The following is a 25,521-nucleotide window of genomic DNA, read 5'->3' as shown; positions in this document are numbered from 1 at the left end:
TTCTGTCTGGGATACAGAGTGTGAAAACGATCTGTTGCTGCTCTTGACATGTCGCATTTCTCTAGTTGTACGGAAGTCCATTGCCGCCAGGTAAAGAAAAAAATAGCTGAAAAGTAATGCATGATAGATAATAATGATAATTATGAGATATTAAGTCAAAATGAGTTTGGAAGTTAAAAATATGACTTTTGAGTTAAAATTGTACAATATAAAATCCTGATTGTGAGATGTCATTATTCTGAGATGGTGTCTACATGAAAATTGTGACTCACTGTTTCATCGTGTTGACTTTATACCTCTTGATTTTGATTTTCTTTGTGAAACATGTGACCTCCTGTAGTTTGTATCGGTAGGTAAAGATTTTGGCTAACCATAACTAATTTTTATCATTCTCTTTTCTGCATTTTTTTTTCTTTTCTTGATTGCCCATATGAAACACCTATCAAGCCTATTATGGAATATCTAGAAAAGTATTTTTCCCACCAGATCAGGAGTGTCAGTTGTTCAGATGTACAGCCCTGTCTTTGCTCACAGGTGTGTAATTATTATTGTAGAAATGACTGTTGGAAAAGACCAGGAAGTGACTGTCAAATCAAAGGGTGCTGGCGGTCAGGGCAAGGTTGCTGCCAAGGTGACCGCACCATCAGGAAAGCCAGTGACCAGCAAGGTACAGCATATGACTTGGATTTATTTTCTTCTGACAAAAATTCCTTAGATGCTCAGAATTGCCACTTTTTTATAATGTATTTAAGTGATGCCTTAAATTTTGAATTGATGCATACATGCTGTTAATTTTTTTTTTATTAATCACTAAGATCCTGTGTGTTTCGTATTTCTTGCTCAAGGTTGAGCCAGGGCTGAGTGCAGAGACCAGTCAGGTGAAGTTCATCCCCCGGGAGACGGGCCCATACCAGGTTGAACTGACTTATGATGGAGTGCCAATCCCCGGATCACCCTTCACCCCCACAGCTTATCCTGCCTCAGATCCCTCCAAGGTTAGCCTCAGATACTGACAGACAGTATTGTTACACATCCATTGAATAAATAAAATGTGTAACATCTAAACTGAATGAAAAGTATTTTTGTTGCTGACACACTTGTATTCATTAATCATTTACCTCTGTTTCTTCTCCCCTCTCCCTTCAGGTACGCTGCTCTGGTCCAGGCTTGGAGCGTGCCAAGGTCGGGGAGAAAGGGGAGTTCATTGTGGACTGTACCAACGCTGGCCCAGCTGACCTGACCATCGAGATCATCTCAGACAGTGGCACTGAGGCCGAGGTTCACATCCAGGACAACGGAGACGGGACCTACACCATCACCTACATCCCTCTCTACCCTGGCTCGTACACTCTCACCATCCGCTACGGTGGCCAGGACGTGCCCAACTTCCCTGCTCGCCTCAATGTGGAGCCTGCAGTGGATGCCAGTGGAGTCCGTGTGTTCGGACCAGGAGTGGAGGGCAAAGGTAGAGTAACTAAGACTGAAATACTTTCAGATGTGGTTTTATGTTCACACAGTGTAATTATCATTATTTACAATAATTATAGTTTTATGTAATGTGCTCCGGGATGCATCAATTGGATTCACCAGATTGATATGAGAGCCGATCCTGAGCAGACCGGGTATCAGCCAGATGTGACTGATCCACATTAAAAAGGAGTTTCTTTGTCAGTGTCACTGAAACATAGCACCGCAATCCCTGACCTCATATTACCATACATAAAAATTATTCCAATGGGTTCCACATGATGTGGTAAACAGACTTTGCACTGGTATCCGATTGGTGCATTCCTAAATGTAGCCTGTACAAGCTTGCAAACATTTCACCAACATGTCGTATGTTCCCTGTCCTGCGTTTTTAGGTGTTTTCCGCGAGGCGACCACAGACTTTACTGTGGACGCTCGTGCTCTCACACAGACTGGAGGCGACCACATCAAAACCCTTATCAGCAATCCATCTGGCAGCCGTACAGACACCCTGATCACAGACCGTGGTGATGGAACCTACAATGTAGAGTACACTCCGTATGAGGAGGGTGAGTTTAAAAGTAGCCATTTGTGCAGAATTTGTATTTCTCCAACACGTGAGTTTGAACTGGTCCTCATATTGTGTGTATGCTTCAGGCCCACACAGCGTGGAGGTTTGCTATGATGGCTCTCCAGTGCCTAAAAGTCCTTTCCGTGTTGGCGTCACTGAAGGCTGTGATCCAGCTCGTGTTCGCGTGCACGGTCCTGGCCTGAAAGGTGGCATCACCAACAAGCCCAACAAGTTCACAGTGGAAACCCGGTAAGTGAGACGAAACATTTGCTTTGTAGAGTTCAAGGTTCAAGTGTTCCCTGCTTGTATTTTTAATGTCCACCATTCCCTCTGCAGAGGAGCAGGTACTGGTGGTCTTGGTCTGGCAATGGAGGGTCCATCAGAGGCCAAAATGTCCTGCACTGACAACAAGGATGGCAGCTGCAGTGTGGAGTACATCCCATATGAGCCTGGCACATACAACCTCAACGTCACCTACGGAGGCCAGCCCATCAAAGGTACAGCTGGAGAAAATAATTAGTGTCAAGAAACATTTCCGTATTATTGTCATCATGTTTAACACATTCTATGTAGTATTTATGAAGAATTTAAATCTGAGTGATGATCTCAGTTCAGATTTTTGAGACCATAAAGACAGGAACAAAGAGAATGAGAAACATACGAGGAAAACGTGGAGGATAACTTTTGAATATTAAAAAAAAAAAAAAGAAAAAAACTTTTCTGGTGTTTTGTCTGTGCAGGTAGTCCATTCTCAGTGCCAGTCAGTGACACAGTGGACAGTACCAAGGTGAAGTGCCAGGGCCCAGGCCTGGGCAACAACGTCAGGGCCAACATTCCTCAGGCATTCACAGTGGACGCCTCCAAAGCTGGTGTGGCCCCACTGCAGGTCCGTGTACAAGGACCCAAAGGTAACTGTGTGTTCTAATGTTGTAAGTGTGTGTTTTGCGAGAGTCACATACAAAAACAATCCTAAGCAACAAATTTAACTCTTGCTATTTAACTTCCTGTTGTAGGCGTGGTGGAGCCTGTGGAAGTGGTGGATAACGGTGACCAGACTCACACAGTCAACTATGTTCCCACCAGAGAAGGACCCTATTCCATTAATGTGTTGTATGCTGACGAGGAGATCCCTCGCAGGTAACACACAGAAGCACACATCTACATCTTGTGACATCTGAATATTTGTTCTTCTTCAGTTGCTGTTGGTGTTTATGCAGCCCCTGTCTTTCCCTCCGTCAGCCCCTACAAGGTGAAGGTGCTCCCAACCCACGATGCCAGTAAAGTGCGTGCCAGCGGACCCGGCCTCAACACCACAGGCGTGCCCGCCTCTCTGCCTGTCGAGTTCACCATTGACGCCAAAGACGCTGGCGAGGGCCTGCTGGCAGTGCAGATCACAGTGAGTGCTCATGTGATAGCAATGAAACCTGATTATTCTGGTAACTGTTTTCAAACTTTGCTAACTTGCCCCCTTCAGGACCCAGAGGGGAAACCTAAGAAGGCCAACATCCGTGACAACCATGATGGGACCTACCTGGTGTCCTATGTGCCAGACATGACTGGCAGATACACCATCCTCATTAAGTACGGAGGGGATGAGATCCCATACTCACCCTACCGAATCAGGGCCCTGCCCACTGGGGATGCCAGCAAGTGCACTGTCACAGGTATGTAACGGCCAGTTAGACCACTGGACATTTGTTCTCATATAGTGGGCAGATTTCGAAAATAGACACAAATCTTACTCATACTTTACATTACATATTTTACTTTTACCTTTAGGAGGTAGCAATGTCTGTAGCCGAGAGATGGTTAACTAAGCACAGCATGAAGACTGGCAGCAGAAGGAAAGAGCTCGCTATTACATTACACCTCCTTTGTTTAATCCATACAAAAACCACAACTTGTATTTACATTTCAGTTAAACAAACAATATAACATGTTAATTAGCGAGCTTTAGAGGTGCTGGTAGGTGGACTTAGTTACCTTTGGCCTGTTTCCACTTCCGGTCTTTGTGCTCGAACTTCATAGTAAGTATCAGAGTGAGAGTGGTAAACACAACCTCTGAAGAAGAAAATGAAAAAGCGCATTTTCTAAAATGTCAAACTATGCCTTCAAAATGTATTCTGTTCTTTTTCTAGGAAACGTGAAAACTAATGTTGTGAGTTCTGATAGTAGTTAATCAAAATGAGTTTAGTCATAAGCTGTCATGCGTGACAGTTATAGTAATCACAAACCATCATCTCTCATTGTAACTCGGCTTGATTTATTTCTTGTAAGATGTCCTCAGAGGAGATTTTTAAAAAGCAAACTGTGAGGGTGTGAAAAATACCAGCTCAGAGTGAACCTGCTGCTCATATCTAATGTTTCATGCATTGCTGTGCTCCTCAGTTACTGTCCCCCTGACCCAAGTCCCTGCCGTAGACACACACAGACACCCCCCCACCCCGCTTCACACTCCACCATCACCATTTGTTTTCACCCCAGTGTTTGGAGCACAGTTATAGCCTCCCCCCACCCGCACCCCCACCTGACTGTCTTTTATTTGTCACTTTTTTTTCTCGCTCCCCTGCTTCTCACCGTTCCTATTATCAGTCTCAATCGGCGGTCACGGTTTAGGTAAGCCTACTGAACAACTTCAGAATGTAGAGGAACTACTCCAACTTTCTTTCTTTCTGTCAGCATGGAGGATAGTGGCACCAGCTTTCAATAGGATATCCCATTCTCTCTCTCTATCTCTCTATCTCTCTTTTTCCTCTCGCATAGTTCTCTCTCCCATACCTTTTTTCCTCCCATCTCATTTTCACTTCCTCTCTCACAACTGTTTGTCTCTGTTTCCCTCTTATATTTTTTATTGGACAAACTAATGGACTAACAGAGTAGGTAGGATGGCATGGTGGAAATGGCTAATCTAGCTTTCAGTTCTACGTGGAAACTGTGATTATAACTTATGAGCCATTGGTAACAACGTACAGTCAATGGAAATAACATGACTAGATCTCATCCGACTTTAACCTGGTCTCATGGTTGTGGAATGTGCATGCTGAAAATTGTGTGTGTGTGTGTGAAAGGACTTGTGTGCTGTCTCTGTAACATTACAATAACAACTTACATCTCATCATTGACCCTTCTTTCCAATATTTAAGGCGCTGGTGTTGGCCCAACGATCCAGATTGGCGAACAGACAGTCATTACAGTGGATGCCAAGGCGGCTGGAAAGGGCAAGGTGACATGCAGCGTGTGCACACCCGAGGGGGCGGAGCTCGACGTGGATGTCGTTGAAAATGAGGACGGCACGTTTGACATCTTCTACACGGCCCCGCAGCCTGGCGAGTATGTCATCTGCGTCCGTTTTGGAGGGGAGCACATCCCTAACAGTCCCTTCCAAGTCACGGTGAGTGATGTGCATTTCCGCTTTTATTTCTATTTATACAGGGTAGTTTAGCTGAGCATTCATGCTCTTTTACTGCAATGCATTGTTGACAGATCAGTCGAACAACAGAAACAAAATGAACATAACAGATGGAGTCCAGGAATAGAACAGCAAAACTGATTATGAACATGGTGTAGCCTCGGTCAGAGGCCTTGACGTTACAGAGGAGGAGTAGTGTTTTGATTGTTGGGTGATTGAAGACTATTCCACAACACGCTGGAATGTATGGGGCTCAGGGTGGAGGCAACATGAACAACCGTTTCTACAGCTCAGAGGGAAAAGGCTTTACTGGTGACACAAATACAAAACTAACCAAGGCAGATTTGTATCCTATGATCTTCGATCCTCTTCAGACTGTGTGTGTGCGTGTGTGCGTGTGTGTGTTTGTTTGTGTGTGTGTGTGTGTGTATGAGTAAATAAATGAACAAGTAAATAAATCAATTATTAGCACTAATACTAGTACTAATTTAAGAGAAATAAGTACATTTAAAGTGCACTAAGGGAAAGTTATAATTTCTTAGTGACACAGTGGACAGAATCAGAACAGTATCATCTGCATAAAGATGGATTTTACACTCAGACAAAGAGGAGACAATCTCATTTATGTAAATAATGAACAGAAGTTTTGTATCAAATCCAAGTGAGTCTTAAGCTGTGAAGGCTTCTATACAGAAACATCTTATTACTTGTTACAAATTCCTTGCACCACACTCTCTGCGTTCTATGAAATTCAAACAAATAAGTTATTCCTCATTAGTACAGACAAGCAAAACCATCCACCCATGAACCATAAGGCATAGCAAAACATATAATTATTATAATATAATATAATATTAATAATTTCACTTTTACAAAAACAAAAAAAAGCACTGATAACTAAATGCAGATGCTAGCATACATAATAAGACATCTGTGTGTTGTTTGCATGGCTGTTGGGAGGAAAGTGGATATGAAGGTGCAAGTAGTAACATACTAGACTTAGTCTATAATCTATAGACTTAGTCTCATTCATTTTATGGTGAAAGGCTAATTTGTCTTTGTTATCCACTTATCCAAAGGCTGAAACTATGCACAACAAACCAGACTGATGCTGACTTACGATGCAGTGCTTTGTGAGGAATTCCTTCAAGTGGGTAGTGAAAGGGATTCCAGGATTTTTGACATGCAGACAACTCAGATATATCTGGTATAACAAACAGAGCAACCAACACACACCCAGCTCTATTTGTGTTTGGTGTCAGAGTGTGAGTGAGAGATGTTGCATGGACTGTTTCTCCCTACAGAAGCTTCATGAGTGGGCCCTGGTAGCGTCAGACATTTCTACATCTCTCTGACTGCTGTTTTATTCCCCTCCAATCCCTTCCATCTTTTTTACCCTCTCCATTCCCTACACCACCCCTACCCACCCCCTCAACACCTCCCACCCCTTCAGGCGCTGGAAGGAGCTCCATCAGACCAGCTCATGCAGCAGAGCCAAATGCCCCAGTACTACGCTCAACAGCCCTGGGTACCTAAAACCTCTGCCTCCAGCCTCTCTCACCCCTCTCAGCCCAATTTTTGTTTTAACTTCCTCTATTAGATCTTTCTCTGCATCAGTGTCTACTGTCTCTCATTGCAGGTGTTTCATCTCTGAGGGGGCTTTTTCTCTCATTTCATAAACAGGATTCCATAAATACATGGACAGGGCAACAGGCTGCACAATATAAACAAGGCACATTAATATTCTTCTCTTGAGTGCTCCAAAATGTGCACATGTTCAGTTTTTATTCAGAACACAGGGATCTATTTCCCTCACAATTTGGGACTTAAATATTCTCCATAAATGATTGTGCAGTCCATGTTCAGCAGTGCTCCATGTCAACCCGGCTCGGAGACAAGAGCGGCCATTTTGAGAATCATCAATGTGGGCATGCTCCACATTTTACAAAATGGCTAACTTCTTTATTCTCCCTTGACCTGCCAGTGTTTTTGTCCTCATCTCATTCTCTCTCGCAGTTTGTGTCGGTGTCATCATCCTGACCATGATCACCATTGTCATCTCCACTGTCAATCATTTCATTTCATGAATGTCTCATCCTGTTTTGTTTGTTGGTGTTTGGAAACTTTTACCCCTCTGTCCTGCGCTGTTGATTGTATCTGTGACACATGCTGTTACTTTCACCACACCCATTGCCACAACCTCTTCAGATGGTGTATCTGACTTCTGCCCTTTGTCTCCCAGGCAACAGACAGACCTATGGGAATGAACGGTCTAGATGTGGCAGGGCTGAGGCCGTTTGACCTGGTCATCCCATTCACCATCCAGAAGGGAGAGATCACAGGTAACATCAACAAGTCTGCACTGTGATGAGCACAGACAGACCGAACCCCAGTCTGCATTGTTGGTGTCGGTGCTTTGTGTAGCTTACTGTACGTCTCTGTCCTCTGTTGAAGGTGAGGTCCGAATGCCATCTGGCAAAGTTGCCAAGCCTGACATCACAGACAACAAGGACGGCACTGTTACTGTCAAGTACGCTCCCACTGAGGCCGGCCTGCACGAGATGGACATCAAATATGATGGCATCCACATCCCTGGTACAGCTTACCTCTGAAGTGTTTCCAGAAATACAAGACACATCTGTAACCTCTGTGTTCCACTGTTCACCGTTCTCTCATTCTCTGGCTCTTCTTCCCCTCTGTTGTCATTCACAGGAAGTCCCTTACAGTTCTATGTGGACTACATGAACAGTGGTAACGTCAGTGCATATGGCCCTGGCCTCATCCATGGGACTGTCAACAAGCCTGCTGTCTTCACTGTTAACACTAAAGATGCTGGAGAGGGTGTGTAGCTGCACATATGTATTCCCTAACTGTGATTAGTCATGACTGTACCTATAGTCGTTATCATTTGCCACAGTACTTAGTTTTGTAACAAAACCGCACCCACCAGCTTGCTCAAACTTGTCTGTCTGTTCATATCATGGTCTTGTAGGTGGTCTGTCTCTGGCCATCGAGGGTCCATCCAAGGCAGACATCAGCTGTGTGGACAACCAGGATGGGACCTGCACTGTGTCCTACCTGCCTGTCCTGCCGGGAGACTACAGCATCCTGGTCAAATACAATGACAAGCACATCCCTGGCAGCCCCTTCTCTGCTAGAATTACTGGTAATATCACCTGTTGTCAAGTCCTTAATTATTCATTGGACATATGCAGGGCACTGTCGAGGGCCATACCCTCACTGAAACTTTCACATTGATCAACTCAAAAATAGATATAACCTTAAACTGATGCCTGGTCTCTCAACCCAGAAGAATAAGTCTCTTTCCTAGTGGCTCCAAAGCTGAGGGGAAAACACAACTGTAAATAATAACTTTATTAACTGCTGCAGTGCATTGCAGTAACTGCTGGAACAGAGCCCTCATTAATGTTATCAGTTCCACCTGTCCTTTCCTATTATGACAAGTGTCTGCTATGAAAAATGTTTAGGGATAATCTGATTCATTTGGAAACAAACAGGAGTGCTCTGATACTAGCCTGTCAGGATTCAGGTTAGCAAGCATACAAATGCAGTCAGTTTACACGCCAGGGTGGACGTGACAGAGAAGGATTGGGAACCATTCCTCTATCCTCCCTTCTGTCCTCTGAGAGTGTTTATGTTGTCAGTGTCTAACTGGCCTGTCACTGCTGCATCTTCAGGTGATGACTCCATGAGGATGTCCCATCTGAAGGTGGGCTCAGCCGCAGATATCCCATTGGACATCGGAGAGCTGGACGTCAGCCAGCTGACCGCCTCCCTCACCACGCCCTCGGGCCGCGAGGAGCCCTGCCTGCTGAAGATGCTGCGTAACGGACATGTTGGTGAGTGTGTGTGAAAAGATAAGTTTCAGCTGTTGTCATCTTCTTCATCCTTGTTTTAACCTCCCTCCTCCTCTTTCTATGTATGTGTCTGTCACAGGCATCTCATTTGTTCCCAAGGAGATCGGAGAGCACCTGGTGAACATCACAAAGAACGGGCGCCATATTCCAAACAGCCCCATTTCTGTTATGATCAGCCAATCAGAGATCGGTGATGCCAGCCGTGTGCGTGTGAGTGGCCAGGGCCTGAGCGAGGCCAGGACCTTTGAGCCTGCTGAGTTCATCATTGACACTCGTGATGCAGGTACACGCTTGATAAAAATATTTTGTGGTACATGTGGTAGTTACATTTTATTGTCAGTCATCCAGATGTAATATTTCTAACCTCTCTTACGTTTCTTCCATACAGGCTATGGCGGCCTGAGCCTGTCCATTGAGGGGCCCAGTAAAGTGGACATCAACACTGAGGACCAGGAGGACGGCACCTGTAAGGTCACCTACTGCCCCACTGAGCCAGGAAATTACATCATCAACATCAAGTTCGCCGACCAACATGTGCCAGGTGCTTATCGTCCAACAGCCAGGGACTACAGAGAACAGCAATGTTGTTTTGAATGACTAAACTGAATCAGTCCTTGTGTGTGCTCAGGGAGCGCGTTCACAGTGAAGGTAACAGGGGAGGGCAGGATGAAGGAGAGCATCACCAGGAAGAGAAGAGCAGCATCAGTCGCCAACGTGGGCAGCCAGTGCGACCTCAGCCTCAAGATCCCAGGTGACAGGAAATAATGACATAATAGTGCATCTCTCTGTAGCCTTGGTAGAATTCAAGCTCCACATTATGACACAGCTGTTGTGCCTTGTTAGGTGTGTCACTGTCAGAGAAATAATAACTAAATGACAGTTAGCTTTAAATAGCTTTTGAGGTGCTGGTAAGTGGCTTTTGTCACCTTTGGACTAACCTGCCGGATCCACCTACATGTTAACTGTACAGACACGAGAGTGGAATCAAACTTATCATCTACCTCAAGAAAGTCTCTCAAAATGTTGATCTGTTCCTTTAAAACAAATGAATCCAGTCAATTTTTCATTACATTAAAGTTACACAGTCTCACTTTTTGCATGTGTGTTTTCAGTGATTCAAATATCTGTCTGCCTCTCTCTTCAGAGATCAGCATAGCGGACATGACAGCTCAGGTGACCAGCCCGTCTGGCCAGATTCACAAGGCTGACATTATGGAGGGAGAGAACAACACCTACTGCATTCGTTTTGTCCCCACCGAGACAGGGGTGCATACCGTATGTGTGAAATACAATGGTGTGCATGTGCCTGGCAGCCCGTTCCAGTTTACGGTGGGGCCCCTGGGAGAGGGCGGGTCTCATAAGGTTCGTGCTGGAGGGCCGGGCCTGGAGAGAGCAGAGGCTGGAGTACCAGGTTAGTGTCGTTGGATAGTGAGTGAGTGCTGCGATTTGTTATTTTACACAGTGTGCTTGACTGTGTTTTGGCCCGTGTGTTGTGTGTAGCTGAGTTCAGCATCTGGACAAGAGAGGCTGGCGCCGGGGGTCTCAGCATTGCCGTCGAGGGGCCAAGCAAGGCTGAAATCGCCTTCGAGGACCGCAAGGATGGCTCCAGTGGCGTGTCCTACATCGTGCAGGAGCCTGGTGAGAGAAGAGACTGGCAAATGTTTATTAATGGATGAGAACAGATTAAATGTTTCTACATCCAATAAATGTATGTTCGTTAATGCTGGTTTTTGTTTTGTCCCTCTACGTACACTCATAGAAGTTGTTTTTTCTGAAGAAATCAGACCTTACTGTGTGTGTTGTGGAGGCCTGTAACTGGTTTTCTATTTATGTGGCTGTTGTGACTTTCTGACTTGGCATCTGTTCTCCTGTAGGAGACTATGAGGTGTCAATCCGTTTCAACGACGAGCACATCCCTGACAGCCCCTTCATCGTCCCCGTGGCCTCGCCGTCAGATGACGCCCGTCGCCTCACTGTTGCCAGTCTTCAGGTGAGGCTCTGAGACATACACACATCCGTGTGCGCACACACCAGGCCATAGTGCACTGCCTACAATGCAGCAGCAGCAGATCATAGTTTTACTTTTGGTGCTATATCAAATTGAAGGAGTCCAGGTGTGGACAGAATGTCATGGAGACTTGTACAGTACGGTGCAAAAGACTTGCAATAAGTTCTACCTTTTTTAGGAAGGTTCTAAAGTTCAGCTCATGAGGACCTTGATAGTATTGAGTAACAAAAGCAGATGACAATGTGTTATTCATCAATTTACATGTGAAGTGTAAGAGTTTGTTTTAAGTATATAGCAGAGTAGTGAATGTTTTAGGGGGCCAATATGGTTCAAGTTTAGGCATGAGATGAGAGTTGAGATTTACAGACATAGGATCGGCATCTTCTACTGCTACTGCATTGTCAGGCAGTGCAAGGGCTCCTGGAATACTAGAGGACTGTGTGTGTTTCTCGTGCCTCATTCTAAAGGCTCCCAACAGCCTCCCACCTCTCAGTGATATGGGGCGCTAAAGGGTTAAAGAGGTCTGACATGGGCTGTTTTTCCTTTCTACATTCACCAGCACGAACAACTTCTGTGGAAGCCCGTTTCTGACAAATACAGAAAAAAATAGATGAAAATGTATGCTAAATTAAAATGACAAATCTAATAAGTCAAAATTATGAGACACTCGACAAACATTATGACTCACTCAGTGAAATTTATGAGATCAACCATGAGTATTATTACTTTTATCCTGCAGAACTTTTCATCTATTTTGTTCTTTTTCTGGAAAAAAGTGGGCCTCCAAACAACACTGACTTTCATACGTTAACATGAGTCTTGCATGCAGACCCACCCTCACAAAAGCACAGATATCTCACATATATACATAAACCTACACATACACTCACAGACAGAACTGTGGAACTTGCACACGAGCTCGTTCTTGAAGTATTTCACTCTTTCCTTCTCTGTTCTCTTCTGTGTCTGTGTAATTGTTCACACAAAGATCTGCTTTCTCTGCCTTTTCACTGCACAGCCCTCCTCTTTAGCCTTGTTAGCGACCTCCAGGTAAGGTAGATAGTAGAATATATTATTTAAGTATGATACTGTGGTGATCATGATGCTATTAAGTAGACAGCACTGAGTGACAGTTTGCTGATGGTTGTGGTTAGCAGGTTGTGTTCATTAATGGTGATACAGTGTTAAATGTGCAAGTATGTGTTGTCGAGCAGGAGTCGGGTTTGAAGGTGAACCAGCCGGCATCATTTGCCGTCAGCCTGAACGGAGCGAAGGGCGTGATTGATGCAAAGGTCCACAGCCCATCTGGAGCTCTGGAGGAGTGCTGTGTTACTGAGATTGATCAAGGTAACCCCAGGGATGACATCTGAAACCTTCAGACTGCTGACACGTTGTCACATTTTGGCGAGAATTACGACAGTGTTGCTAAAAATGAGAAAACGTTTTGGTGTGCCTTACCTTTCCCCTCCTCACTGTTAGATAAGTACGCAGTCCGGTTCATCCCCAGAGAGAATGGTCTCTATCTAATCGATGTGAAGTTCAACGGAAGTCACATTCCTGGCAGTCCGTTTAAGATCCGAGTTGGAGAGACGGGCCAGGCTGGAGACCCTGGGATGGTGTCCGCCTACGGACCAGGACTGGAGGGAGGCACCACAGGTAGAACATTGCTCCTCTAAACAACAGAAGAGAACAAAATGAAAAAACAGTCTATTTCCCTGTCCTGCTAAACCTCATTAATCTCCATCAGGAACTGCGTGTGACTTTGTGGTGAACACGAGCAATGCTGGCCCTGGTGCTTTAGCTGTGACCATCGACGGTCCCTCAAAGGTGAAGATGGACTGTGTGGAGTGCCCCGAAGGCTACAGGGTCACATACACCCCAATGGCTCCTGGCAACTATCTCATTTCCATCAAATACGGCGGTCCTTACCACATTGTCGGAAGCCCCTTCAAGGCCAAGATCACTGGTGAGGAAAATTTTTGTAATTCAGGGAAACAAAATGGAGGGATTTGCATTAAAAAGGCAAAAGAGACATTAAAAACTGAATGAAGATACCTCAGAGATTAATTTACGCTCTCTTCTCCATCTTCCAGGTTCCAAGCTCGTGGCCAGCCATAGTATGCACGAAACCTCTTCTGTCATGGTTGACCCTGTGACCCGTGCCATCAGCTGTTCTCAGCAGGGTGCTCCCACCCAGTCAGACGCCAGCAAGGTGGTGGCTAAGGGTCTGGGCCTGACCAAGGGCTTCATCGGTCAGAAAAACAGCTTCAGTGTTGACTGCAGCAAAGCAGGTGTGTTTGATTGTTTTCCACGCCACCATGAAACATGTCTGCTACAAACACTTTACATGTACGGTGTACAGTGTGTGTTATAAGATAAGATCAACTTTATTAATCCCCTGCTGGGGAAATTAGGGAAGTGTGCAGTATAACACTAGCACATAATTTTTAGTTGTCTAAGTGGTCTCATTCATAGTCAATATAATAAGCTAATAATAACGTATTGATGTAGATTCTTATCTGTTCTGTTTCCATCCACAGGTCGTAACATGCTCCTGGTTGGTGTGGATGGTCCCAAGGTCCCCTGTGAGGAGATCCTAGTGAAACATTTGGGCAACCGCTTGTACAACGTCAGCTACCAGCTCAAAGAGAAGGGAGAGTACATCCTGGTGGTCAAGTGGGGAGATGAACACATCCCTGGCAGCCCCTACCACATCACTGTCTAAAAACCGAGCTCCACCATCAGAAACGTATACCACTGTTTAAACAACTGAAATTCTGTCTTGCATCTAACCGATCATTGTTTACAGCTCCCATGTCCCTCCAATGTTCCAAATTAAGATTTCTGTCTTTTTTCCATCTTATTTTATAACTATTTAACCAACCAGAAAACAAACTGTCACACCAGTGTTTACCCTCAGTCTGTGTTTTTCCTCAAGTGAGTGTTTTAAAACCAACATGTCCCCTGTAACCCAGTCCAGAATCTCCCAAATACGAATGCATAGACACAGAATATTCCTCTCGTTATGATCAGTCGCGCCATTTCTTCTTTCATTCTGCCAATCACATCATTTAGAAAATGTAGGGAGGAAAAAGATGCACCTTTTTTTATTACTGTAAGTGGACATTAGTAGATTTGTCTGTACTAGTGTAGAATAATAGGATAGCTTAGCGTAGTGTAGCAGCAGTCGATTTTAGCCTCGCTGAGCCCAGCATCGGATGTAAGGTTAATGTTTACACTGGAGGAGCTACTCTTACATACATAAATAATGGATTCAGTTTTTTATGAACAATCACAGGACTTGAACCAAATAGTGTCAGACGTAATGTGTCTTCCTGACCTGTGGGTTTCTATATAAGATTGACACACACCATGACACACTTTGATGGAAGACCTTAAATTGTCCATATAAAAGACGAACAGCTTGTCCCTTACTTATAACAGCAAATGCTCAGCACTGGCCCAGTCCACCCCAGCATGTGGTGTTCATGATGCTCTTTAACTAATGCAGTGGTTTTACCTGCTGCTACTGTGATCCAGTTTTAGGCACTGCTGTTCTTCAAGCCCTAACATGGATTAGAATAGGGAATAATTCCAGAGGATTATAGGTATGGTGAAATAGGTGAACAGAGAGGAGAAAGACACATTTCACAGTAGCTTACTCATCGTTTGTCTCACACATGCTCTGCTCTGTCAACACCGCTGATGGGAGACGACATTTTTGTGTGTTTTAATGTGTGATACCAACATGTGCTCTGCATGTTTATTAGGTTGTAGAACTCTTAGGATACAGACAGCCTCTGTTTCAGAATAACATCATCATGACGTGGTGTGTTTGTGGTCGTTCACCTTTCAGTGTGGATCTTTGTCAAAGAAATTCAAAGGTTTAAAAAGGGATGTTTCTAAAGTTGTGCTGGACCGAAGGGCTGAAGATGACGTGGTTTGTCACGTCCTGAAAACACGATGACCAAAAACGAAAGAGAACAGATGTTGCTTTGTGTTCTGCTCAGTGTTTGTATCTCACCACCTTCAGTCCCCCCCCCCCCTTATCCTTCCAGTTCGCTTTGTGCGTAATCTATCTTTCAGAACAAAAAAATGAATCTTGTCCTAAATAAAAAAAAATGCTTTAAAAGTGTTTGTAAGACAGTATTTTGATACACAATAAAGTTGTCTAAGTATTTTTCTGTCAATCCAATGGCTGTTTGGTTTGTGTTTGACATTCTCAAGAGAAAACTTTGTCTCGTTCACACTGACTGAATGGAAAAGAGAAGATTCTAAATTATGATAATGAAATTCATGATGAATGAATTCATTGATGTTCTCAAGTTGACTCCTAGCGTGCTGTTGTTGAGTAGAGTTTATAAGAAGCCTTTAAAACCAAAGTCAGAGTTTTTATCTAAATGAGGAGTAACTTGAGGAAGTGTGTTAAGTGTGTATCCACAGAAGTTTCCAGTGAGTGGAAAATGTGTACATAACTGGAACGTGCAGCCAACGCCCTTCCTGGAAAACTCCAACTCCAACTCCTTATTAGGCCTGACTCACTTTCTACCTCCAGAGGGCGCTGCAGGAGAGGGACTCTTTCTGAGAGGTTTCCCAACCTCTTATTGTTCTGCAGAGCTCTGACAACAGCCTCGCCTTTTCTTAAGAAGCCATTTGTTTAAATGTTATTATTGCACTTGATAACCAAGACTCTTGTTAAGTCTACATGCTGCTCAAACAGCCTCAGGAAGAAATTATATCCAGTAACAAATACATTTGAAAAGTGCCAACAATAATTGGAGTTTTCAAATGGGATCTTTATCGTTAGGAATTTTAGTAGTTGTAGTAGCAGGATGGTAATGTTTTTCAACTTTATTTGTTTTGTACACCAAAAAAATTGATGCAAAACCATCAAGGATAACACAAGAAAAAATGCCTTCAGAAACAATGTCATGAAAACATGATCGCAGTCCTGGTAGCTGTTTCGTTCATGTTGTGTTTCAAATTATCACACTATTGAACTGGTGTTGTTCCGAAAAACACCAAAAAAACTCAGTAAACAAATCTTAGTCCCACAAAAATATAGATAACTGTTTCAAAATAAAAGCAATCCACACGGTTCACTGTGTGATTTCTGTAATTTTTTAGAAATTGACTGTGTTGGGTAAATGAACCAGAGTGAGCCAACAGGCACAGTACCAGGACCCTGAAAAGGAAGCAGCTAAATGGAATGCAGCCATAATTAGTTGCATTATTACGCCCTCCTGTCCTGTCCCACTGTGATGTGTGAAAACGAAAAAACGTGCTGGTGTCACGTTCAGCTGAATTTCTGTGCGGAGAACAGTACACGTCTTTAATTCACATTAAATGAACACGGAGGCTAGCTGAGCAGGCTAATAGCGCCATAAAATCTGACCGTGTGCCAAGTTATGTCGTCCACATCTCCACAAGTTACACCCACCCTGCTGCTGTAGTCTGCTCGCCTGTTGTCGCATTTTCAGGCGCCGAGTCTTTAGACTTTTCAAAGGTAAGTCAGTCATTTCATTTCAGCTGTGAAACTGTGAACTGACCCCTTTTTCAATCGCTTGCTTTTACTGCTGCGGAGATAAAAAAAAAAAAAAAAAGCCGCGACGTCGGTTATTCTTCTTCTGAACAGGCGGTCTGGACACATGTAGGAAAGTGTTGCCACAGGGAACAAACATGGGGTTTATGGTGGAGTCGTTTACTCTGACTAAATGTTTCCTCTACTATCAACCCTGACCATGAGGTCGCGCTCCGAGCTCTTGTCTTGAAGTTTTCCTGCTGGACTGAGCCGCTGCTCGGCCTGTCTCACCGCCCTGTGTCTGCCTGTCTGTCCATCTGTCTGCAGATGTCTCTGAGAGACAAAAGTGATGAGGACATCAGCAAGCTGCTTGCTGAGTATGGCATCAAACATGGACCTATAGTCGGTAAGAGAATGCCCACATTCATTCTGTCATGGCCTCATACCCACCAATTCATCATGTTTAACACTTGTAATTACAAGACTAACAACTCTAGTATCTAAGATCATTGTGCTGGAGAGCACTCAGTATTAACACATAAGTGTTGTGAGGTGGTCTACCGGTTCTTTGCATTTGTCTACAGTGGGCATATTCTGAATATTCTGACTGATCCTTTATTCTACAAGGCAGCAGCCCAGCCTGCATCTTAATATCATGGAACAGAAATAAAATAGAAACAAACTCCTGTAGACATTTTCAAAAGCCACCGATTCATTTTAACATTTCACATGATGAAACCCAGATTCCCTCCAACACTCAGATGATGCAGACAAGTCATATTTTGTAGATTTTTTGTTTACTGGGGTAAGGATATTGAAACACTGTTGATGTGCTTGTGTGAACACAGACTCTACTCGAGAGCTGTATGAGAAGAAGCTTGAAAAAGCCATGGAGAAGGCTCCGGTGAGACCCTCGTCTGATAAGACCTACTACAGAGAGGAAGGTAGGACGCTCCTCGTCTGCTGCCCTGCAGGGGCTGCGTGTCAGGCTCATCCTTCATGTGTGGATCTATGAATGTGACGCAGTGTGTTTACACACACAGTGGCAGGATGTTTTTTCATTTTTCATTTCAAGCTCCAAGATTTCAGTGTTCAGCTGGCAAAGATTTAAAATTGAGATTCAGAGTTGCTCCTTGGAGTTTGCTGCAGAGCTAGCAGGTGGCTAATGATTCTTTTGTTGCTGATTAAATTACTTTCTCAATAGTCGGAGCCACAGGTTCAGTCTTTAAATTGCTTGTTTTGTCCACTCAACAATCCACAAGCCACAAAGATAATCAGTTTACGATCACATGAGATAAACAATAGGAGGAAATCCTCACAGCAGAGAGGCTGAGAGTGAGTGTCAGGCATTGTTTTCCAGATACAAAATGACTTCAACAATAAATCAATTATCAGAATAGCTCAGTTATACTCTATATACTTTATTCGTCCCTCAAGGAGCAATATGCGGCAAGCGAGTTTAGAAAGACGAATACAAAAACAGTTCACTCTCACATAAAAACAAGCTGCAAATAGAAAATGAGAAACAAGTAAAAAAACGAAGAGAACCAAGTTGGAATAAACAAGGCTTGATGGCAGTGACCAGTCCATAGCTGGCCAACAGTAGCCACCATCACCTGTCAAAGTGTAAAAGTGTGAAGTGTTTCAGCTCTGATCCGTTGCTGCTGTCTGTTCTACCTCCCGTCATTATACAGACTGAAAGACGTTCGGCAAATGATCGTAGGATCAAAGAGTTCCCAGCGTTTGGATCAGGCCACCTTGTGTCGATTCCTAAACAGTCTTGAAGGCTCTGTGATTCACTCGCTGCTTCTTGCGAAAGGTGCAGGTCTCTGTGACTGAAAGATCCAGTAATCCGCACAAAATAACGTGTTGAAATCTCGGCCTGCCTGCTCCGAAGCATCAAACATCACAAATAATAGAGGAGGAGCTGATCTTATGTAACACTGTTGTAAATCAGACCGATGCTAATTACAGGCTGCGTGGAAATGTGAGCCACAAACATCAGCTTCTCGTGTCAGACCTGCCATCTGCTGTTCATTCTCTGTGAACATTTTATTCTTTCTGTTCTCATCAGCTCATCGTCTTCATAAACACTAATTAAAAAGTAGAGCCGACCAATGTAAGTTAATGCTGTCATGTGTTTTTTTTTTCTTCGCAGAGGAGGAAATAACCTACATCACATACCAGAGTCCGGTGAGTCCTGACTGTCTGCTTATCCCTCTGTGTTTGTGTCAGATTCCTCTGCTCTGTGACTGTGAATAATCTCACAAACTACCTGGCTTTCATTTCCACAGGTTAGACATGAAGCGTATGGGGACAAGTGAGTGCAGATTTAACACACACACACACAAGAAAAACCTGGGCCTGCATTGCTGTTGTTCTCTCAGCGATAGAAGGGAAAGACGCCTCCTTTTTGTTTATAAGGCATTGCTAAGCAAGTTATCCTTCTACCTCACGTCTCGTTAAAAACTCTCATCCATCTTGTCATCACACACACTCACAGGAAGTTTTATCCTCTGAAACTCCTCACATGAGTTTGGCAAATTAGCTTTTAGTTTTCTCCACCATGTGACTGGAACAAATCTCGAGAGGTATTAGATTTAGACAGGAGTGTGTTGGTCCACTCTTTTCAACGTATGCCAGATGATATGCTTATTTATTCCTTTTATGTAACTTTCATGCATTTCACTGCTGTTGTTCCTTCCTTCTTGGCAGACTAGTTTATTTGTTGTATTGAACTTCCTCATCACTTTATTGTTATTAGTGTGGCTGTTATCATACATGGTATATCCTTGTAGGCTGTATGTATGTGAAGTCAGGGCATTTCTGTAAAAGCACATAATTGTCCCTGAATAAAAATGGTTGAAGAAGAAGACATTTATTCACTTTCTGCAAAATAACCTGCAAAATAATGAATGACTACGCCTCAGTGTCAAATGTAGTTGAGGGAAAGTAAAGAAATATGCAGCAGCATGAAAAAAAAAACCTGAAGCTGAAGTGCAAAGTGTTCCTCCATCCAGGCTAAGACAAAGAGCCGGCGCTGAGCCAGATGACGACGAGGAATCGGACCAAGAGACAGAGTGAGTCTTGTAGCATAAACTCGGGTGAGTTTGAGCAAAAGAGGTCATCGCCTGGTCTAAATACCATCTTCCCTCCTCTGCTGCAGGGCCCCTGTCCAGATCACTAACAGAACAGCCAATCACAGCGCAGTGCGATCCAGAGAGCCAGTCAGAAAGTCCGGAGGCAGCGTGTGGAAGGCGGTGCGGCTGCTGCTGCTGTTAGCTGTGGTAGCAGCTGTCTTCTACTACGCCTACTGCCGTGTGATTAACAGTGAAGAAAATCCTTTTGGGACTCAATGATCTGACTTGTTGTTAGGATGTCAGGGTTGCTTTTCATTCCATTTAAGGTATTTCTTGTGCATTAATGTTATTTCTGGAGAAAACTGTTTTTCTCCTTGTTCTGATACACAGTTTGAACACATTCCATGAAGCTTTAAAGGCTGGTGATACTTAGTGTCACCAAATCCTATGAAATGACCAAAGCCAGACAAATTATAGTCTGTGTATCCAAAAGACTGATACATCGGATTCCTCTGTGCCATAGAGCTCCATTGTTGTGATCATCAGTCTGCGTGAGGCTGTGATTATATCATGTTATAGAGCTGAGTCTGTGTTGTGCATGTGTTTGTGTATGGTACACGAGTACTCCCTGCTTCCTGCATAAGTGAAACACTATAAAAATACAGAACCAGAGAGAAGAAAGGTGCCAAACAGAAGGACAGAGTCAGCATCATCCTGTCTGTTTAAGAGTGCAACAAGAACACCAAACGTGTATTAATGTGCCACTGAAAGTAGTCCCAAACAAATGCACTATTTCCTCTTGTTTGAGTAAAATCATGTGTTTTTGAGCCATTAAAGATTCCCATCCTCAGTAGGAGCCAGTGAGTGTGGGGCTGAGAGCCACACACAGAGCAGGAGAGTCAGCATCGAGACGCAGACTAACATGGTTTGTCTGGTCATGGTTTTGGTCTTTTCATGGGATTAACTGACAGTAAAGCAGATAAAGATTAATGCTAGCCGTCTCCTTCAATTTCATAGCTTTCTTGCATAAAATGTTGCACTGTGTTTAGCTATGCGGTTTTGTGTCTTTGATTGCTTTTATGCAGCTGTTCTCTAACATCTACATGATGATGTTATGTAACACAGCAGACTGTCTTTAAATTTCCGGGCTGCCGTACACATCGTGTTCAGTGACAAACCAAAGACTGTTGTCTGTATGTGTTAATACATTTCAAAAAGTGAAATCAGGTCTCCTGCTCTTAAAGACACTGAACTGTTTCCAAACATACAACACTGTCACATTCACTACTGGTATAAGTAATTCATTTATTTCCTACAAAACTGTAAATGAGCATAATTCCACCAGTTTAAGGTTTTAACAAACAATGTAAACCACTTATATTTACAAGAGAAAGGCGTTAAATAGTTTGAACAAAGAAAAAAAAAAGGAAATTCTGTGCATTTGGTAACAGATTAACACAGCAAAGGCCAGGGGTCAGTACACTGCACTGGAGTCTGTTGGCATCTACACTTGAAGGAAGAAGAGGCAGCGTTGATGTATTCAAGTAGAGGTTGCGTCGATGGTCACTGAGGATGGGCTTTTACTCTGCGATCCTGAGATTATCCAGGTCTTTCTGGGTCCACAAAAGATTCTCAGCACTAATGTGATGGTTGTGATTAATTCACCAGGAATTAAACATTTAAATTAAACCTGCTGGTGAATCTTTGCCCAGATGACTTATAATTTCAAAAGGCTACTGATAAAGGAATTGTCCCACCACAGCCCTTTAGATTTCAAGGCTTTGAGCTAACAGGTGAACGAGGAAATTATTTTGGTCTAGAGATGGGTCTAAATGCCACCAGTCGTGTTAGGGTCAGCGGGCAGAGGGGATAAGTGAGAGTCAGGTATTGACATCACAGATGAGTCTAATGACCTGGAAGAAAAACAAGAACAAGGTCACAGGAGCTCCCAGCAGTAACAGCCGACTGTATGTGTGTGTTCTGTAGCGGCCTACCTGACCGCATGTCCCTCAAATCCTAGAGCTGTGATGAAGATGTTGATGAGGACGGTGAAGAAGACAAAGACTGTCGCTACATTGTTCATTCTGTTCAGCTTGCTGTGTTTCCTCGTGTCGTTCAGATCGTACTTCACTGCTGGCACAGAATCACAACAGCAAAAACAAAATCAGCTCGTGTTGGTCACCTTCAGCGTAACAAATAGTTAAAGGACGTTTGACATTTTGGAAAAAACACTTACTTGCTTTATTGCTGAATTAGATGAGAAGATTGATACCACTCTCATTCGTAACAATGGTATCAATCTTCACTCTAACAAGCATATTTCGAGTGAAAGTGTTCAGTGTCAAACTATTTAGCAATGTACTGAGAATTAAAGACGGAGTCACTTGCCGATAAAGACGAGCAGCAGCCCCACTATGACCTGTAATGTGATGGACAGAGACAGCAGGACAATGAGCGGGATGTAGAAACGGTAATGAGGGCCCACGTAGAGGACAGTCTTCAGCTGGGACGAGTTGGCCATCAGCAAGGCAACATCCAGCATACTCTGAGCCGCACTCTTCTTAGTGGCATAGTGATTCAGGTTGATGGGGCGATGCACTTTTCCAGAGCGGGCTGTCAGTGCCTGTGGGGGGGGCAGTAAAGGATAAACTGAAGGCACACTCTTATTCCTGTGTTTGCTTGTTTCACAGGTCTCATTGCTCTCCATGCATGTCCATGCATCACTACGCCCTTATTCCACCACAGACAGGTGATACGTATTTTGTTACCATGTACTCTCCGTACTCAGGTGTGGCTGAAAGAGGAGAAGTGGGAGCGGCACAGTGACAGGTGATGACTCACCTGGGCTAGAGAGAGACAGACGCAACAAGACACAACACGCTGAGGGCCACGGTCTCTCTATAAGTCTAGAAACCTGACAATTTGTCACTTCAGATGATGCGTGCATGTGCAGAGAGGATGACTGTTACTGGGTGGGAATGTACTTCCAGCTACTGAAACCTGAACACAGGTAAACCGCTGCTCTGCAGAGAAAAATAATCACAATGTCCCAACCTTCATCTCCTGCATAACTGAGAGAAAGAAATCATTCTGTCTATTTAAACCACATCAGAGGCAAAGGCTTTTCTCAGGGCTTTGCCCAGTCCTGCAGCACAGGTAGATGAGACGTCACACCTGGGTGCTACTCTCTCTGAGTCACAAAGCTTTCTTTCATCTGTACACACAGCTGACAGCTATGGAAAGAAACACAGGGTTATGTCACCACTGACATTCCTGTAGACAGACATGTGAGCAGTGGTTCCCAGCCTGGGAGCTGGAACCTCCACCAGCCAAGTCAAATCAGAGGGGTTGTGAGATTTACCTCTTTGTCAGACTTTTCTCTAATCTTCACTTTTTTATTGGGAGTTACTGGATAATTCTCTGTGGTTCTAAACTTTAGCAATTATTCAAACAACACAAGGATAAAAAATCAATCTTCAGTTGAACCGGTCACCACTGGCAGATATATAAACATTTGATTACAGGGGTTCACTAGTTGATGCCACTTTGTTTGAAGAGGTCATCAGCCATGTGAAAGCTTGGGAACCACTGGGACCCAGTGTGGAGGCCATCAGGTAAAGGTGACCTGTGATTTGACCCCCTTTTTGAAGATAAACATGTATCTCCACCTACTGCATAATCTGCATAATATTACAGTAATGATGTGATAGAGAGTTTTATCTGTCAAAGTGAACACTGTGTACAGTAATAGGAACAGGTGATGAATACTGAGGTACATGGATGATCATCTTCTAAAGTAAACCTTAACTTTAGCAATTTATGAATCCTATCAGCTTTTTATCATTATCTAACTGTCAGTAATGTACAGTTCTTTCAACTTAATACATGTAAACCAAATGAATGTGTAAGTTCTTAAAGACTACATCAAGGGAGCTGGGATATTATCATCTGCATCTATTTATCATCTATTCATGGTCCTCAGTGAAGTTTAGGTTTAGGAAGTTTAGAACAAAAGGAAAACAGAACAGAAAGAGAACAGAACAGAAAGAGAACAGACCAGGACAGAACAAAAAGAGAACAGAACAGAACAGAACAAAAAGAGAACAGAGCAGAACAAAAAGAGAACAGAACAGAAAGAGAACAGAACAGACCAGAACAGAACAAAAAGAGAACAGAGCAGAACAAAAGAGAACAGCACAAAATGAGAACAGAACAGAGCAGAGCAGAACAAAAAGAGAACAGAACAGGACAAAAAGAGAACAGAGCAGAACAAAAGAGAACAAAAAGAGAACAGAGCAGAACAAAAGAGAACAAAAAGAGAACAGAGCAGAACAAAAAGAGCAGAACAGAGCAGAACAGCACAAAAAGAGAACAGAGCAGAACAAAAGAGAACAAAAAGAGAACAGAGCAGAACAAAAGAGAACAAAAAGAGAACAGAGCAGAACAAAAAGAGAACAGAACAGAGCAGAACAGCACAAAAAGAGAACAGAGCAGAACAGAAAGAGAACAGAGCAGAACAGAAAGAGGACAGAGCAGAACAAAAAGAGAACAGAGCAGAACAGCACAAAAAGAGAACAGAGCAGAACAGAAAGAACAGAGCAGAACAGAAAGAGAACAGAGCAGAACAGCACAAAAAGAGAACAGAGCAGAACAGAAAGAGAACAGAGCAGAACAGAAAGAGAACAGAGCAGAACAGAAAGAGAACAGAGCAGAGCAGAACAGCACAAAAAGAGAACAGAGCAGAACAGAAAGAGAACAGAGCAGAACAGAAAGAGAACAGAGCAGAACAGCACAAAAAGAGAACAGAGCAGAACAGAAAGAGAACAGAGCAGAACAGAACAGCACAAAAAGAGAACAGAGCAGAACAGAAAGAGAACAGAGCAGAACAGAGAACAAGCAAAAAAAAAAAAACAAAAGAACAAAAGCAGAACAGAGAGAAAGAGCAGAAAACAGAAGGCAGAAACAGAGCAGAGAAAAGCAGCAAAAAACAGAGCAGAGCAGAACAGAGAGCAAAGCAGAAAGAGAGCAGAGCAGAAAAAAAGAGAACAGAGCAGAAGAAAGAGCACAGAAACAACAACGAACAGAGAAACAGAAAGAGAACAGAGCAGAACAGCACAAAAAGAGAACAGAACAGAGCAGAACAGAACAAAAAGAGAACAGAACAGAAAGAGAATAGAGCAGAACAGAAAGAGAACAGAGCAGAACAGCACAAAAAGAGAACAGAGCAGAACAGAGAGAGAACAGAGCAGAACAGCACAAAAGAGAACAAACAGACCAGAACAGGACAAAGAGAGAAAAGAGCAGAACAAAAACAGAGCAGAACAGAAAGCAGTTGTTTAACAGAGCACCTGAGTTTGAAATACTGCTTATATAAATGAATAAATATGATTAAGGAAATAAGAAGCATGGAAGTGACTCATGGTGTAAATGTGAATGAATGAATATTGTTTGTGTTGCTTACCTCTACGTCGCCTAGTTTATTCAGAGCCATGCTCTCTGTGGTCATTCTGCCCTCTGCGATAACTGCAGATCCAGCAGCTCTGTGCCGCGGTGAGTGTGTTCAGATGTCGTCAGAGATCACTGTTGC

At 43.5% G+C, this 25,521-nt stretch overlaps 3 protein-coding genes across 5 annotated transcripts in view; 2 read left to right on the top strand and 1 right to left on the bottom strand.

The window, feature by feature from the left end:
- The window catches only part of flna (filamin A, alpha (actin binding protein 280)), a 49,593-nt gene extending 34,065 nt beyond the window's left edge, over window positions 1-15,528 (top strand). Inside the window, exons 21-49 of one of the 3 annotated variants that reach the window (XM_041946635.1) lie at window positions 555-667; window positions 846-995; window positions 1,147-1,465; window positions 1,863-2,036; window positions 2,125-2,287; window positions 2,375-2,535; window positions 2,779-2,946; window positions 3,052-3,175; window positions 3,278-3,434; window positions 3,513-3,702; window positions 4,631-4,654; window positions 5,182-5,429; window positions 6,901-6,975; window positions 7,690-7,789; window positions 7,902-8,042; window positions 8,160-8,288; window positions 8,440-8,613; window positions 9,146-9,307; window positions 9,405-9,608; window positions 9,714-9,866; window positions 9,954-10,076; window positions 10,470-10,736; window positions 10,826-10,963; window positions 11,200-11,315; window positions 12,548-12,680; window positions 12,813-12,989; window positions 13,081-13,299; window positions 13,427-13,624; window positions 13,874-15,528. In XM_041946635.1, coding sequence (XP_041802569.1) covers window positions 555-667; window positions 846-995; window positions 1,147-1,465; window positions 1,863-2,036; window positions 2,125-2,287; window positions 2,375-2,535; window positions 2,779-2,946; window positions 3,052-3,175; window positions 3,278-3,434; window positions 3,513-3,702; window positions 4,631-4,654; window positions 5,182-5,429; window positions 6,901-6,975; window positions 7,690-7,789; window positions 7,902-8,042; window positions 8,160-8,288; window positions 8,440-8,613; window positions 9,146-9,307; window positions 9,405-9,608; window positions 9,714-9,866; window positions 9,954-10,076; window positions 10,470-10,736; window positions 10,826-10,963; window positions 11,200-11,315; window positions 12,548-12,680; window positions 12,813-12,989; window positions 13,081-13,299; window positions 13,427-13,624; window positions 13,874-14,058 — 4,685 coding nt within the window. In that variant the 3' untranslated portion in view covers window positions 14,059-15,528. The remainder of the gene's footprint in view (window positions 1-554; window positions 668-845; window positions 996-1,146; window positions 1,466-1,862; window positions 2,037-2,124; window positions 2,288-2,374; window positions 2,536-2,778; window positions 2,947-3,051; window positions 3,176-3,277; window positions 3,435-3,512; window positions 3,703-4,630; window positions 4,655-5,181; window positions 5,430-6,900; window positions 6,976-7,689; window positions 7,790-7,901; window positions 8,043-8,159; window positions 8,289-8,439; window positions 8,614-9,145; window positions 9,308-9,404; window positions 9,609-9,713; window positions 9,867-9,953; window positions 10,077-10,469; window positions 10,737-10,825; window positions 10,964-11,199; window positions 11,316-12,547; window positions 12,681-12,812; window positions 12,990-13,080; window positions 13,300-13,426; window positions 13,625-13,873) is intronic. The other 2 variants (XM_041946636.1, XM_041946637.1) reach the window with 2 other exon arrangements.
- Window positions 15,529-16,584: 1,056 nt separating this feature from the next.
- Window positions 16,585-20,978, top strand: emd (emerin (Emery-Dreifuss muscular dystrophy)). Its single transcript, XM_041946546.1, has 7 exons — window positions 16,585-16,839; window positions 17,182-17,260; window positions 17,703-17,798; window positions 19,013-19,047; window positions 19,149-19,174; window positions 19,875-19,934; window positions 20,021-20,978. The coding sequence occupies exons 2-7, from the start codon at window positions 17,182-17,184 to the stop codon at window positions 20,211-20,213; spliced, it is 489 nt and encodes a 162-aa protein (XP_041802480.1). The 5' UTR covers window positions 16,585-16,839; the 3' UTR covers window positions 20,214-20,978.
- Window positions 20,979-21,225: 247 nt separating this feature from the next.
- On the bottom strand, window positions 21,226-25,521 carry si:dkey-93l1.9 (uncharacterized protein LOC562339 homolog). The gene is made up of 4 exons (XM_041946545.1): window positions 25,396-25,521; window positions 22,323-22,557; window positions 21,929-22,064; window positions 21,226-21,847 (listed from the first exon to the last, which is right to left on the bottom strand). The coding sequence occupies exons 1-4, from the start codon at window positions 25,438-25,440 to the stop codon at window positions 21,763-21,765; spliced, it is 501 nt and encodes a 166-aa protein (XP_041802479.1). The 5' UTR covers window positions 25,441-25,521; the 3' UTR covers window positions 21,226-21,762.

Source organism: Chelmon rostratus, chromosome 10, assembly GCF_017976325.1.
Source record: "Chelmon rostratus isolate fCheRos1 chromosome 10, fCheRos1.pri, whole genome shotgun sequence".
In the NCBI taxonomy this organism is placed as follows: domain Eukaryota; kingdom Metazoa; phylum Chordata; class Actinopteri; order Chaetodontiformes; family Chaetodontidae; genus Chelmon; species Chelmon rostratus.
Note: the sequence above shows the minus strand (reverse complement) of the source record. Positions and strands in the feature narration are given on the sequence as shown.